The following is a 13765-nucleotide window of genomic DNA, read 5'->3' on the forward strand; positions in this document are numbered from 1 at the left end:
ATAGGGAATGGCAAAGGACACACTGACAAAGGAGATTAAACAGAACTGGCTTTGACAAGCACTGTGGCAATTGGACAATTAAAACAGACATTCGGAGGGCGGGGGAAGAAGAACAAACTGAGGAAGTGGGTAGAGAGAATGGTACAGCAGTGAAGGAATGAAAACCCAAAATCCCTGTAAATGCTCATTAATAGTAATAAATTTAATAATTAAAAAGAAAAGAAAAGAAATTGCGCAACAATGAAAAAATTTTTTTCAAAGAGAAAAGTAAACTGAGGGAGGTGGTTAGGGAGGAAAATGTACAACAACGAATGAATGAAAATCCAAGTTCTCTAAATTTTTGTGAAAACCTCAATTAAAATAAAAAAAAATTTTAAACAGAAAATCACAAAATTAAAAAAATGTTACTTGGTTGAGGCTGGCAAAATTATTACACAGACATTAAGGTTTATTTTATTTTTATGTTTCATTTTGTGTTGTTTAAAATCCCCAAAGAGCACACCTTTCTAATGTAATCCAAAAGAGGCATTCTACAACCTTGTGACACAGATGCCAAGTGTACTCACAAAGAGACCTTCATTGCCCAAAGGGAACTGACTACAGGTGACTTGGTGAAAGGCTGAATTGGAGATGACAAAAGAGATTCTCACCCACTGTAATCTAACAGAGAAGAACATGGGTGGGGAAAGGGGGTAGCATGCAGCTGAAAGGGTTCCCATGCATGAGACTCATAGGCAGGGTGTTAAATAAATCCTAGTCATCTTATGCTCAAGTCACAAAATAACACTGGAGTAATGAGAGGCAATTTTAAGTGGAACAAATATGGTAGTAACAAATCAATATTTTTCATCAATCCATTCACTCTCTGTTCTTTCAAATATTTTCAATTAACCTCAGATTTTGTCACATACCTCTTCAACACCTCTCCTCCCTTTAATAAATGGAGACAAGCTTCAGGATCTCCTATTTTTTTTTCTTTTCTAAATGTTTCTCTTTTTTTAACTTTACTATTTCCATTCATTCACTGTTGCACTTTTCACCCCTCCCAATCCCCCCCCAATGGATCTCCTGTTTATCAGCACTGATTTTGTTTATATCCTGCTTACTTTCATACTTACCTGATATTTATGGACAAGGACACCCGTCTATTCAAAGTAAACCCAAACCTACTGCTATACGGTGAATCTGATTAAAAGAGACCCTCTGTTGTGCTCTGAGAATATAAATTTTTACCAGAAATTGCTCTTCTTGCTTCTTGGAAGCAGCCGGTAGATTCAAACAGCTGACACTTAGGTTAGTCACCCAACACATAATCCACTATGCTACCAGGGCTCAATTTACGGCAAGGACATAAAATTCCTTTTTAAAACAAATGTGTTTTGAAACTGTGAATACCTTCTTATTAATTATTTTTGAAAAGCTCCATCAGGGGGCAAGGTAAGGGCTGGAAATAATGACAGTGCTACAAGCTGAGTAACTGAATTGATTCCCACCCACTAGCTCCCATGTTCTTTCCCACTCCTACCTCAGCTAGCAAGAACAGGGGCTCGATCACATCTCTCTCCACTTGCAATTCAAAATGGATCAACTCTTGGGCCAGCTTGTCCTCTGTTTCGCCACAGAGTTTCAGCATCTTCCTGCAAAGAGAAAGGGGGCGGGGGATGAATATGCAAGCATTTCACCTCCTTCATGCTCTTGGCATGCTCTGGCTCTGTAAACTTCCATGTGTCAGTGACTTCTATGACAGGAACTAGATGATGACATTCTATGACATTCCTCTGACCAATCTGTTCCACACGCTTATATCTACAGATTATGGAGTTTCTCACACAATGCTATCTATGTACCTACTGAAATGTCTAAAGTAAAAGGGGATATGGGGGGGAAAGCATAAGGAAAATATGGGTAGAAAAGGCAGACCTCATGCACCAAAAAACCCACTGCTGGCAGTCGGACGCTTCCATCTCCCCGAAAGCCCTGAAGAAACTAGCTGAACAGACCCATCCACCAACATCTCAGACACATTCCAGAATCACAAGTTCAGTAGGTTCTAGTAGAAAGAAAACTTTATTTAAATCTATCAAAGCTCACTCTTACTTGGATAAGTAGAGAACTGTTGTTATTGTTGTTAAAAGCTGTCAAACTGTAGGCAACTCATAGCAACCCTATGAACAGAAGACCTAAACACTTGTTTATTATTATTATTATTATTATTATTATTATTATTTTTAGTGTGTGTACCATCAAATTGGATCTCACTGGTACAGAAGGATACTACCCCTCCTACTCCAGAAGAACATCTGGTGGATTTGAATTGCATACCTCTGGGATTGCAGTGCAGCTTCTTGCCACTAGGCCACCAGAGCTCCCTCAGGACCTGAACACTTGTATAACTTTTTTTGTTTCTCCAAGTTCATAGGGCTTCCAGAGGCAAACTATTTTGGAAGTGGACAATTAGCCAATGGAAAAAAGAATTCCAAAACTAATAATGAGCAAACAACAGGAAACTTGATAAACAGAAGTTACACCATGTTTCTATATGAGCAGGTAATACACAGTTTTCAAAGGTATTGTTGTGTACTATCAAGGCAGAACTAACCCATTGCTGAGCCTCCAGTAGGTTTTCAGAGGACTAAATTACACGGGAGGAGATGGTCTCTCTTTCTCATGGTGGAGCAGCTGAAGCATTCACGAACAGAACAGCGTGTGTTCCTGTTGGTAGCGCAGCTCCTTACTAATGAGGAGGTAATTCTTAAAGGGAAGACAGCCTCCTCTTTCTCCCATGGGAACAGCTGGCGGATCAGCACTCCCAACATGTAACACACTGTGCCACCAACACTCCTTATAATCTTGACAGACATGCCCAGTGGACTCTCCAAAGTGACTCTACAGCCTTGCTAAGCTTGGGGAGCAGTAGGCTGTGTAGTTTCTGGAAAAAATGGATAGATCTAAATATTATCACATTCTAGGTTTCACTGGTATTTTCTTTGACTGTGTGACTGAGTACCTTTTCATCTGTTTGGGGCCATTTCTCTTCAATGAAGCTGCTGTTCATACTCTTTGACTATGTTCAGTTATTGGAATTTAGTTGCAGGAGTTGTTTATATGCTTGTACACAAATGGATGAGTGTACAGGTATGTACACTTAATGCCTACTCATGCCTACATGTCTGCAGCTCCCCTTTCATACTTTCCCTCATGGTTTTAAAGACTGGAGTCAGACTCTTGATGCACTGGACCACACCTAAGGCACCGGGAGAAGAAGCCGAAGACAAGGCGCTGGGCACAGGCTCTCCGACTCTGTCCAAGAGGGGGTGCTGGCAGGCACTGCGAGGTCTGGGCCGCTCCTGCTCCCCTTCACTCTACTCCTCTCGCTCTGCTCCTGTCAGCTCAGCCTCGCCAGCTGCAGGTGCTGATGCGCTGGCCTCTGCCAGGAACTTCAGCAGCTGCAGTGACCCGCCATGAGAATAACCAGAAGGTCTAAATGTAGTGTGTGCACAAACTCCAAACCACATAACATCCTATTTCATAGGAAATGGATATTAGGTGACATATATTTATAATATGAATTCTAATTCTTTTTTATATGTGTTGCTCTTCTTTGTATTTGTTGCAAATATTTTCAATTCTTAAAATATGGTTTATCTTTCTACATTTTAACAGTAGGTTTAACCTGAGACACCAGGTACTTAGCTCCATATTTCTAATGCAACTGGAGATTTTAGTAATCTTAAGCATTATCAACTGTCATCTATAGAAAATCAAGCTATTATTACATTTCTCCTCTCTCCATTTATTTATATTAGCAGCTATCAAGTCTTTACAGTGTATTTTGACTCTGTTTTATATGGAGCTAACGTCAAGTATTAACTAGGATTATTGGTTTTTATTGCACATTTACTTATTCCCACTGTGCTGGGGAAGAATACAATATACCATGGACCACCAACACAACAAAATGGTCTGTCCTGGAGAGGATGAAACCAAGTTTTTCCATGGAGGCTAGGATTCTGAAGGCTAGGATTTCACATACATAATTCTGATACACCAACCTCCAATTTCCCAGTTACCGTATCAGTCTATCTTGTCCTCAAGCATCAGGCACTACATTAATCAGCTACCTCACTCCTAACACCTACTGTTCTACAAACACTTGGTGCCACCAATTTCTGAGCTTCATAATCCTGTCATGGTGTAAATTATGCTGGATTTCGGCATACCCTACTTCAGGCTTGGTGGGAAGTCAATTTCTGGGACTGGCTAAGTCAGCCACCAATTATTCTAATGATTTATGGCTCACAAAATGTAGCTACTGCTATCTTTTCTCTTTTGCCTCTCTGTTATTTTCTGAGTCTATGAAGATGTATTTCCCTTTTTGTTTCCTTAAAAAAATCCTTTATTGTAGTTTTTGTGGATTGTAGAAGGAAACAAAACTGTGGTCAATCCATCAGTTCTCTATCTGGATTCCTCCATACTTTTTATTTCCACTGTGCTGAGTCATATTTTTTTTAATTTTTTTATTGAGTCGTTATGTGTTTTTTTTCTTTTTTTTAAATTTATTTTATTATTTCGTATGTGTGTACCATCAAATCAGACCTGACTGGTACAGGAGGAGGACATTGCTCCTCCTTCTCCAGCAGAGCATCTGGTGGATTCGAACCACGCACCTCTGGGATTGCAGTGCAGCTTTTTGCCACTAGGCCACCAGAGCTCCCTGAGTCGTTATGTTTTTAAGCACCCCTTGGAAATAACACAAACTGAATTTCATTTTCATCTAATGTTTTCTATATTTTAAACATCTGCAATTATTCCACTTGCATATGGTATGATTACTGATACATATGCAGAAATTACTATGAATTTCGTTTTGGTTTTTATCATGCTTTTCCCTGCTTTCTATTTCTTGTAGTGTTCTCTTTAATTTTTAAAATTTATTTTTTTCTTAAACAGTATCTTTATTTTATACTGGTTTGCTTACTAAGTTCATATAAATTATTTTTCACACCATCTCTTTCCCATTTCCTTTACCCACCTCTCCCTCTACCCATCATATTGTGCGGTCCTATGATTAAGCCCCAGCCCATCCCCACTCCTCTGCTCTCAACCTCCCCCCGCACTGCCCCTCGTGGAAACTCATACTTGTTCTACAATAATGGTTTTATACAATATTTGTCCTTATGGGACTGAGTTAGTTCTATTCCCTCCCACGTTAGGTAGTGATTTTCAAAATCATTGCCCCTATGTGCTACATAGTATTCCATCATTTAATGGACCATAACGTCTCAATCCATTTGATAGTGGTTGGGCATTTGGCCTGTTTCAATGTTCTTGCGATGGTGAATAACGCTGCTATGAATCCTGGGATAAAAGTGTGCCTCAGTTCTCATAAAATTTAATTTCTTTTTAACTATTTTGTTTCATTTGGAAAGTATGCATTCTATTTCTCTTTGGTAGTTTCTTACTTTTCTAACATGCATAATTAACTTTATATTTAAAGGTAGTATCTTTATCCACTTTTCAAACAATATAAGCTATTTACAACATCATTTCCCCTTCTTATGTTATGCTGTTGTTGAGTTGAGTAACATCGAGTCAGAACCAACCTATAGCTGACCCTCCAGCGAGTTTTCGGAGGCAGTAATCACACAGGAGGAGATTGCCCATCTTTTCCCCACAATTTTATGTTACTACTGAATAATATTTTTGTTTCATTTTTAACTCTCCAAATTTAGTCATTTTTTTATTAGTCTATTACTTACAGGATTGCTATGAATCATAGTTACCTCAAGGCACCTAACAACAATAACAACGTATTACTAGTTTTAATTAATGCTTATAGTTTTTTACACATTTACTAATTTCCTTCTTTATTTCACCTTGCTTTTGTGTGTCATTCTTTTCTCCTAGATATAGGGTTGGCGTAAGTTGTTGTTGTTGTTTTAAGTTGCATATGACTCATAATGTCCCTATGAAGAACAGAGCTGAACTATCTGTGCTCTCCTATGTCCTCCTCACAATCTCTGACACACTCAAGCACACTGCCAGAATCACTGTGTCAAGCCACCTGGTTGAAGGTCTTCCTCCCCTTCACCATCTCTCCACCTTTAAAGAATGATGTCCCTCTTCAAGGAATAACCCTCTCCTAGCAACATGCTAGACAAAGCTTTATCATCTCTGCCTCCAAGGATTACTCTGGCTTCACGTTCTCCAAGACACAAAGAAAGGATACAACCCTAACACACACCTTTCCTAATTTTAAACCACATAATGTTCCCTGTTCTACTCCGTACCTCTTGGTCTTGGTATAGGTTTCACAAGAACACAATTAAGTGTTCTGGGATTCCATTCTTCTCAATATTAGTCATAATTTGTTATGATCCACACAGTCAAATACCTTTGCCTAGTCAATAAATCACAAATAGACATTCTTCTGGTATTTTTTTTAATTTCAGCCAGGATCCATCTGTCATCAGCAATGAAATCCCTGGTGCCACAGCTCTTATAAATCCAGATTGAACAACTGTAAGTTGTCCATCTGTGTACTATTCTAGCCATTTTTTAAATGATCTTAAGCAGTATTTTGCTTACATGTGATATTAACAATATTGTTCATTTATATATTGTTGCTATGAGTTGAGTCACCTACGACTCAAAGCGACCCTATGTGCAACAGCTGTGAAGCTTGCTCTATCCTGAGTCAGTCTCACTGACTCCAACGCACCTACCCCCTCTAGCCCAGTTACTATGTCAATCCATCTCATCTGAGGTCTTCATCTCCTGTGCTGTCCCTCCACCCTTCCAAGCATGATGTCCTTCTCCAAGAACTAATCTCTCCTGGCTATGTGCCCAAAGTATGTGAGACCACACTTTAAGACCTTAGCCTCCAAGGAGAAATCTGGTTTCACCCTCTCTAAAACAGACCTATTTGTTTTCTTGGCAGTCTATGGTATGCTTGAGACTCTTCTCCAGCACCACAACTCAAAGGCATCAATTCTTCTTCTGTCATCTTTAGTCACTGGTCAGCTCTCTGATGCATAGCAAGTAATTGTGAAAATCATGGCCTGAATCAGGCACACCTTAGTCTCCAGACTGACATCACTGCTTCTCAGTACTCTGGAAAGATCCCTGACATCAGGTTTACCTAATGTAATTTGTCTTTTGATTCCTGACTGCTGTGCCAAGAGTTTGATTGTGGAGCTGAGCAAGATGAAACTGTTAACATCCTCAATCTCTTCTCCATCTATTCCTGTGCTGCCAACTGCCCCAGTGGTGAGAATCTTTGTCTTCTTAATGTTGAGTTGCAATCCATATTGAAGACTACAGTCCTTGACCATGTGCAGCAAGCGCTTCAGGTCCTCCTCAGCATCAGCAAGCAAGGTTGTATCATCTGCATAGCATAGGTAATTGATGAGTCTTCCTCCAATCTTGAAGCCACATTCCTCCTCATAAAGCCAGTATCATTGAACATTAATACTTTGTTAGCCTAGGACTCACAATGGATACAAATTATGACAAACTACATCTTCTACTATCTTTTCTTGGGCACATTATACTGTCATTAATATGTACTACATACAATGTTGGCAGTTTGTAATGAGCTAATGCTATCATTCTCATACCAACAACCAGAGACAAATAAAGCTCAAATTTATAAAGATAATGATAATCAAAGGATATAATAATGAAACCTATAAAGAAGACAAGCTTGGAAGCAGGAGTGGCATCCACTTCCAAAACAGTTTGCCTCTGAAAACTCTATGAACTTGGAGAAATGATGAAAGTTATACAAGTGTTCAGGTCTTTCATTCATAGGGTCTCTGTGAGTTATCTATGACTCGAGAGCACTTAACAACAACAACATAAAGAAGAAAAATGAAGTATTCTACTTATGTCAGAACCAATTTATGACAGAGTCATCAACACAAAAATTCACTATAATTTATTAACTACCTGTAATCCAGGTCACACAATTGTACTAGTTCTTTCAGTGATGTGTGGGGTAAAGGATCTAGTTTTACCATCAGTGGACTTCATCCTTGGCTCCTAATGATAATCCCAGCAGTAACCGGAGTACCTTGGTCTAGGATTACCATTACTGGAGGGTTCGTGCTAGTGAATGAAGCTGGTCCGACTAGGAAAGACTCACCTGCGGCTAACACCAACTAGCCATAGGAGGCACAATGTCATTTACAATGCAGGACGGACCAATGCAAGCCTGGGACACCAAAGCTCACAGAGCTCCTGGCTGCTGAAAGGAGGCTGATAAACTCTCTTTGAGACAGCAGCTCCACTCTGGAAACCCTCCCAAACATCACCAGTTTTATCTCTCCCTTATGATGATCCTGACTTATAACCTTTAACTATATTCAAACTAGTAGTGATAAGGTTTTGTGAGTTTTTTTAGTTTTGTGAGTCTTTTCAGTGAATTAACAAACTCAAGGCCAGTGTCCTCTTAAAAGTGTAATGACTGATGGAGCCACAGGTGGATAGCAACAAAGAGAAAGAATGTCATGTAGGTGGTCAGTGTTAAAAATTATGGAAAAGTAGGAGAATGGAGAAGCATTGATTTCTGTCTCCCAAGAAATTGGTTTTATGCTCAGTCACACCTTTAAAGAAGTAAATTTTACAAGAAGTACATTTTCTAAATCTTTGTATGTAAATATATTTATTTTCTTCTTATTTTTATATGTTTTAGTTTTTATCAAACACTAGGTTTCTTGTATTTTTTTTATTTAATACTGCAAAGACATATCTTTAGTATTTCTTGGTATTTATTTTTACTGACTAGTGGTGGGCTGTACAACTTCTTTTTCTTTGTAAAAGAGAATTAAAGAGGTAATATGCCTTTTACAGTGGTCAATTTAAATCTTTTTCTTTTTATGTAATAAGCTTCAGTTTTACTATGACGTGTCCCAAGATGGATTAGTTTATGTTTATTGTAACCAGGCCTTTTCGTGCCTACTAAATTGGAAAAATAGGCTATTCTTCAAACCTAGGGCAAGAAGTGAGGAGTCAACCATTACCTTCCATCCTTTTGTTTCCTTCTTCAGAAGCTCCTATTAAATCCCTTCTCGTTATATCACTCTTTATTTATGTCTCCTAATGTAATAATGTCTACAATCTTACTTCTGGGCTTCATTCTCATTTAGGTGGTGATATCAGACCGATTGTCAAATCCACCTTTTCTCTTTTGGAATGTAATCTCCAGTTTAAACTCAATTACATTTTTAAATTACAATAAACATACATTTAAGTTTTAAAAGTTCTACTTGAAAGTCCTAATACAAGCCATTAAATGAAAATATCATGCTGAATGAAGTAAGTCAGTCACAAAGTAACACATATTGTATTATCTCCTCTATATGAAATATATTTTTAATAGGAAAATGTTTAGAGACCAGAGTTTGCTAATGGTCACCAGGGGCAGCAAAAGAAAGAAAGGGGGACTTTCGGCTTAGGAGGCATTAAGCTTCTGCTAAACATGATGGAAAAGTCTGGAAACAATGGTGATGGGTACAGCATGATAGGCAAATCAATGTCGCTCACCGAAATACACATGCAAAGAACACAGAAATTGCAGATGTTTGGAAAATCTTTATTACCACAATTTTTAAAAAAATTATCTTTGGTGTTTTGGTTTTTTTTCTTTCTGTCTACTCTTTTTATCATCTTGTTTGTTCCAAGAATATTTTTTTCTCACCTCTTTAATTTTTAAAAATTTCCTTTCAAATCTATTATATTTTCTTTCCCGTTGTTTTAATGTTTTGGGTTCTTGGGGCAATGATTCCCCTACTGATTGTATCTGCTAATGCTACTTCATGATGATTCTATTTTTAAACTGCCTTACGGTACGCTCAAAACCAGCAGAGTTGTTCTCCTGTGACAGGGAGATTTCATTTTTGCTTTTGCTGGGCCTGAGGAATCCAATGGCCCTTTAACAATTTTATGCTAGTGTTTCTTCTACAGATTACCTCCCTCAAGTGACAGTATGACTTGGGGGCTGGTGATGTGATTTCTCACAGGGAGCCTTTTTCTCCACTCAGGATCCCAAGCTGACTTGAGCTGATGACACTGTTTCATTGAGGAGTCCTAGTCCCCCATTTTCACAAATGGGGATGGACCTGAATTTTGACACAAGCTCACCCATGGTGTCACCTTACCCGAGAAGTGTGTCATCTCCCAGGATAGCTGACCCTTCCATCAAGCACTGAGCCAGTGTCGTCAGAGGCAATTTTTTCTGAAAAAGGAAGCAAGTGTTATAATTAAAACTCTTTTTGGCAGCAACCTGTACACTCAAAGGTTGAAAAAGTTGAAATAACTTAACACTTGTTATATGCCTGTTACTAGCTATCACACAAACTGGCCTAAATATGTTGACAATCTAAATACTCACAAGACGCAGTGATGGGCTAGACTAAGATAATGGAATTTAAAAAGAAAAAGAAAATGGAATTCAATTTGTCACTGAAATAAGCATAAATTACTACCTAACTTGGGGGAGTCTGGAGAGTATTATGCTAAGTGAACTGATTCAATCCCATAAGGATAAATACTTTATAGGACCATTATTGTAGAATGTGTATGAGGATCCAAGGGGGGGAGGGAGAGCAGAGGGGTGAGGATTTGGGGGGCAGTAATCAGAGGGTCACACAAGCAGTAATCATAGGGTCGCACAATTTGATGGGTGGGAGGGAAGTGAGGGAAATGGGAAAGAACTGGAATAAAATACAATGTATTCAAACTTTGTAAATAAACCAGTATAAAATTTAAAAAATATTTTTTAATAAAATAAAGTATGAGAGGAAGAAATAAGAGACTATTTAAAACTCATGTTAATGCTTTCTAACTTCCACATCGTAATCCCTCCTGAGGGTGTTGTTGCTGTTAGCAGTGAAGTCAGCTCCCACCTCATGGTGGCCTCATCTACAATAGGATGAGACACAGCTCAGTGCTGTGCCATCTCTGTGACTGTGAATATATGCTCCGATCCACTGTGGCGTCCATGGTGCATTCTGAGTGCCTTGCCGCCTTGGAAGCTTATCTTCCAGCGGTGTCTTGAACAACATGCTGTAGTAATCAACAAAGTTTTTCTTGTTGATTGACCAGTTTTCAGGAGTTGACAGGTCTTTCTTCCAGCTCTACTGAAGCCTGTCCTCTGTAGGTCACCCCATTGATATGCAAACAGAACACATCAACCAATCCAGTAAAACAAACTGATGGTTGGCTTATGGGAGAAGGGTTATCAGATCTACTTTATAAACAGCAAATCTTATTCTGCATACAATCATAACTTAATTCACTTATCAGTTATCACAGCATGCCGCCCCGATAAAAACCAGTCCAGCAACATCAGACACCATGCTCGTGGAACTTACATTCAAGTAGGGGAGGGAGGATCATGACCACAGAAACAATGAGGGAGGTCACTTCTGAGAGCTGCAAACATTGTGGATAACAGAGAACAAGATAAGGGCTAAGATGTGGGCCAGGGCAGTAAAGGGACATTTAAGGGACAGTCAGCCAAACCCCAAAAAGATGTGGGACAGAGGAACACCAGCAGAAGAAACTGCAAGAACAAAGACCTGGAGTGGTGCCCTGGTGTACATGGTCAGGAGGCCTGAGGCCAGCATGGCTGTAGCCCTGTGAGGGCCAAGAAGAAGGAGGCAGGTGAAACCAGGCAGGGCTTTACCAACCAGAGGCAGACACCAGAGTGTTATTCTAAGGGCATCTGGAAACCCTTGAAGGACTGGTTTAAAGAGAAAAGTATGAATAGATTAAAACAGAAATAATTTTGTAAGTGAATGTTCACTGTAAATGAAAATTCACAATTACCAAAAAATTAGATACAACTTCAGTGTCTACCAAAGGATGAATGGATGAATAAAGTCAATGTGTGGAAAGAATGGCATGTTATTCACTCATAAAGAAGGGAAAAAGTAAGTTCTGATTCATGCTTTGACATGGATGATGCCTGACAACATTGTGGTAAGTAATGTAAGTCAGAAAAAGAAGATCACAATATTATAGGAAATACCTGCCACAGGACCGAGACAGAAAACAGATTCATGGTTCCCAGGGGCTGGGAGGAAGAGGTATAGAAAACTATTTCTTTTTGTTTGTTTAAATGTTTTATTTCTTAATGGTACAATATTTCTATCTGGGCTGATGAAAAAGTTCTGGAAATAGTGGATCTGGTGCACTAAAAAATGGCTAAAAGTGGCAAATTTAAACACACAGATATTTTGCTAAAAGTGTAAAAAAAAATGGATTCCCAGAAAATATAAAGAAAAATGAAATCACTCAGTCCCAAGACAAGAGAATGAATGGAAAGCAGGATGAGGTTAGTGACCCTTCCATCTCCTGGACTTTAAGAGTCTGGTCTGAGCATCTCTACAAGACCTTGTCTTTTGTGAACTATCTCCCAAAAGACGCTGAGAGAAGAATCCCATTCTAAGGGTGGTAAGGAAGCTCACAGGCTTCCAAGCCAAGTCCAGGTAGACCACTATGTCAATTGATTTTCACTCAAAGTTTCCCTCAATTTTGGGATATTCCATCTTAACAAACCTGATATCCTTCTGTAGTGACTGGCCTGTACTGATGGCATATTCAAAGTAAGTGAGTCAAAGTCTTGGATAATATTCTGTGACCCACAATTTTTGGAAGCAGAGTTATCAGGCCTTTTTTCCTATTTTATCTCAGTTTAGGAGGTCCACTGAAATCTGCCCTCCAAGGGTGACTCTGCTGTTATTTTATATTAAAGTGGCAAAACTTACAGCATCATAGTAAGATACAAGCCACCAGCGCACAGTAAACTGACAGATGATTAGTGGCAGTAAACCATAATCTGCCTCAAAAAGTCACTAGTGCCAACACTGAAAAGTCCTCACTTAAAGAAAGGTCTTCAGTTTTCAAATTCCTAAAATATCCCAATAACCTATGAGTGGCAAATCTCTAAGTATCAGAGTGCAGTCATGTTACTGGTCAGCTATTCTGAGATTCAAGGTTGGTATACGGTAAGCTTCCGTCTCCTGACCTGCCATTAAGGTTGGAAAAAACATAAAAAACTAAGATAAAAAACAAAAAATAGTAAGACTCTAGAAATTGACGAAGTAGCAATCAAATTTTTTCAACACACAGATGCAGCCCTCAATGGGTTCACTCATCTGTGCCAAGAAATTTGGAAGACCTGGCCAAGCAACTAGAAAAGACTCATTATTTGTGGTCATTGCAAAGAAAAGTGATCCAACAGAATGGAAAAAAACAGACCTATGTCGCTAATATCACACATAAGTGAAATCTGGATGAAGATAATCGGAAAATATCTGGAGCAATACAGTAACAAAGACCTGAGATGTTTAAAGTGGATTCAGAAGAGAACATGGAATAAAGAATATGACTGTTGAAGTCAGATGAATGTTGGCTGAAAATAGTAACTATGTGAAAGGTGTTTTCCTGACTATGCAATGGTATTCAATGAAATAGAATTTAGCAAATTATAAAGTATTGGGAAGAACAAGAATTCTAGAACACTTAATTGTGCTCATGAGTTACCTGTAGATACACCAAGAGGCTATGTTCAAACAGAACAAGGGGATACTCTGTGGTTTAAAACTGTGGAAAGGTGTGTATTGAGATGTATCCTCTCATCATACCTATTCAATCTGTATGCGGAAGAAATAATCTGAGAAGCTGGACTATACTGTAGGAAGAAAAATGTGGCAGCTAGATTGGAGAAAGACTCATCAAAAATCTATAATATGCAGAT

At 38.8% G+C, this 13765-nt stretch overlaps 1 protein-coding gene across 2 annotated transcripts in view; it reads right to left on the reverse strand.

Annotated features, from left to right (window-relative positions):
• ARHGAP44 (Rho GTPase activating protein 44) overlaps positions 1-13765 on the reverse strand; it is a 229362-nt gene that overhangs the window by 92062 nt on the left and 123535 nt on the right. For both annotated transcript variants that reach the window (XM_006901807.1, XM_006901806.1), the window contains exons 4-5: positions 10161-10237; positions 1526-1637 (exon numbers count right to left, since the gene is read on the reverse strand). In XM_006901807.1, the coding sequence (XP_006901869.1) occupies positions 1526-1637; positions 10161-10237 (189 nt within the window). The remainder of the gene's footprint in view (positions 1-1525; positions 1638-10160; positions 10238-13765) is intronic.

The sequence above is a fragment of the Elephantulus edwardii genome, unplaced genomic scaffold (assembly GCF_000299155.1).
Source record: "Elephantulus edwardii isolate Elephantulus edwardi_28Jun2011 unplaced genomic scaffold, EleEdw1.0 scaffold00346, whole genome shotgun sequence".
Taxonomy (NCBI): Eukaryota; Metazoa; Chordata; class Mammalia; order Macroscelidea; family Macroscelididae; genus Elephantulus; species Elephantulus edwardii.